At 44.5% G+C, this 2,429-nt stretch overlaps 1 protein-coding gene across 1 annotated transcript in view; it reads left to right on the forward strand.

The window, feature by feature from the left end:
• The window catches only part of ANKRD39 (ankyrin repeat domain 39), a 14,002-nt gene that overhangs the window by 5,162 nt on the left and 6,411 nt on the right, over positions 1–2,429 (forward strand). The window contains exons 2-3 of the mRNA XM_006876616.1: positions 799–902; positions 1,220–1,423. Of these exons, the coding sequence (XP_006876678.1) occupies positions 799–902; positions 1,220–1,423 (308 nt within the window). The remainder of the gene's footprint in view (positions 1–798; positions 903–1,219; positions 1,424–2,429) is intronic.

The following is a 2,429-nucleotide window of genomic DNA, read 5'->3' on the forward strand; positions in this document are numbered from 1 at the left end:
TCCTGTAAAGATTTACAGCCTTGGAAACCCTGTACAGGGTCGCTATGAGTCGGAACTGACTCCACGGCACATAACAACAACAATTACTCATGATGTGACACTTCCTGCTTCCTGGTTTTGTGTACCAAGCCTTGCCTGCCACACTTATGGCTCCAGCTCTTGCTCAACCAGTTGAACTGAAGTCCCCTGAGAGCCCTGTTCCAAATACCCTGTGGATTCTACAACCAGGGGCTGCCCACCACTCCTAGCAATGGTGTTCACTTGATTTCTGCCACCTGGCCATTTCCTGTTCTTGAATTTGTATGTTGAAATCATTTTTTATCATGGTAAAAATAGAGATGGCAAAGCAGTTGCCATCTCACAATAGTCTTTATGTGAACAGGTGGGTGACATTGATTAAATACATCATGTTGTGCAGCCACCTGGATACTACTCTGCATTCCTCAGTGTTGTCAACACCCCTAACAGAAGTTCAGTGCTCCCTAAGCAGTGCCTATCCCTTTCTCCTGCTTTCCCATCCTTATTAACTTGTTCTCTATACATTTGCCACTTGGTCACTTATACACCTTGGTCTCTCTATATATTTAATTAGTTGATCTAGCATTCTGTTTGAAGCAGGAAGAAGGGATTTCTATGTCTGTCTGATCCATCATCTCTAATGCCTTGGCACAGAGGAGGCACTCAGTAAGATTGGTTGGATGAATGAATGACTTGTTTTATAGTTGAGAAAACTGGGATCCAGAGGTACAAGTCCCCAGTCAGTCAGCATTGTTTAGTATTCTGGTTGTCATTCCCTAGGGATCTGGTCTGCAGCCCTGAATGGAGACCTTGGCCGGGTGAAGCATTTCATCCAGAAGGCAACGGACCCTAGTCAGCCAGATGCGGCTGGCTACACTGCTCTGGTAAGCGGAGTTCAGGAGAGAGAAGCTTCAGTTTGGCACGTACTTGCTCTCTGAGAAGGGTGGGGGCTCCCTTCCTCTTATCTTCTCCCTCCCATTCTTCTCTCTCTGCAAGAATTTGGTTGTAAGGGTCATGTGACACTCGATATTTTAGTTATTGAGGACATGAACATACGTTGCAGTTGAGGGACGGGGTAGCTTGTCCCGGTCACACAGCTGATGGCAGTGGCACCAGGAGAGGATTGTGGGTATCCCACAATACCCCTTACCCCTGCCTGATCTTACCTTTGCTCTCTGACCTTAGTCTCTCTGCCCTGCAGCACTATGCCAGCCGCAATGGGCACTACGCTGTGTGCCAGTTCCTGCTGGAAAGCGGAGCCAAGTGTGATGCCCAAACCCGCGGGGGTGCCACTGCTCTGCACCGGGCCAGCTACTGCGGACACACGGAAATTGCACGGCTGCTGCTTTCATATGGGTCCAACCCCAGGGTGGCAGATGATGATGGCATGACCAGCCTACATAAGGTATGCCAGTTTCCTCTTTCAAAAGCCTCTTTTTCTATTTATAAAAGTTATCACACGGAGTCTTGGTGTGGCGCTGTAGCATTAAGCACTGGTCTACCCACGGCAAGGCCAGCAATTCAAACCCACTAGCCATTCCTCAGAAAGAAAACCCTATACACTGTCGCTATGAGTCAGAATTAACTCTATGGCATTTAACAACACCACATGTGCATTTAGAGAAAACAGAGAAGGAAAAAAAAATCCTTTGTAATTTCAGTGCTCATGTTTCACAATTTTTAGGATTACTGTACACATTTCCCAACGTTTTTCCTTTGCATGTAAATGAAAATTAATGTCCGGTGTCACCTTTATGTCCCTTCCACATGATGATTAATGCTTTCCCATGTCTTTAGGTTTTGTTATTTAAATTAGGGGTGGGAGTGGGAGTAGGTTGGAGTACGGAGCTAGGGTTAAGACTACAAGGCTAGGCCTAGACTTTGTTTGTGTTAGGGTTATGTTTAAGACTAGGGTTCCTGTTAGGAGTAGGGGTTGTGCTAGGGCTAGGAGTAAGGCTTGGTCTAGTTTTAGGGTTACAGTGAGGTGTATTTACTTGTTTTTCTTGAATCTACTTGATTTCTACTTTCTGTGGGAGTTTTATAACTCTATTATTCCCTCTTTTTACTTTATGGACCTTTGTTATTGCAGACTGATACTTCTGGTTCCCTACATTTGGTCTTGTAGATTTGTTTTACTTTGAATACTTCTGTGTCTGGGTTGAGTTCTGGATGATATTGTTAGTCGCAGGATGTTCTCTGCTCTTGTTGTCCTCTGTTCAAAACTCCCTTTGATACTGTTTATAAGATTGGTCTAGTTTTTGCAAATTCTTTTCGTTTGTTTATCTGGAAATGTCCTAATTTTGTTGTCATATATGATGGACAGTTTTGCTGGGTATGTGATTCTTGGTTGGCAATTTCTTTCTTGCAGAGTTTTATATATGTCATCCCATTGTCTTCTTGCCTGCATGGTT

Source organism: Chrysochloris asiatica, unplaced genomic scaffold (assembly GCF_000296735.1).
Source record: "Chrysochloris asiatica unplaced genomic scaffold, ChrAsi1.0 scaffold00395, whole genome shotgun sequence".
In the NCBI taxonomy this organism is placed as follows: domain Eukaryota; kingdom Metazoa; phylum Chordata; class Mammalia; order Afrosoricida; family Chrysochloridae; genus Chrysochloris; species Chrysochloris asiatica.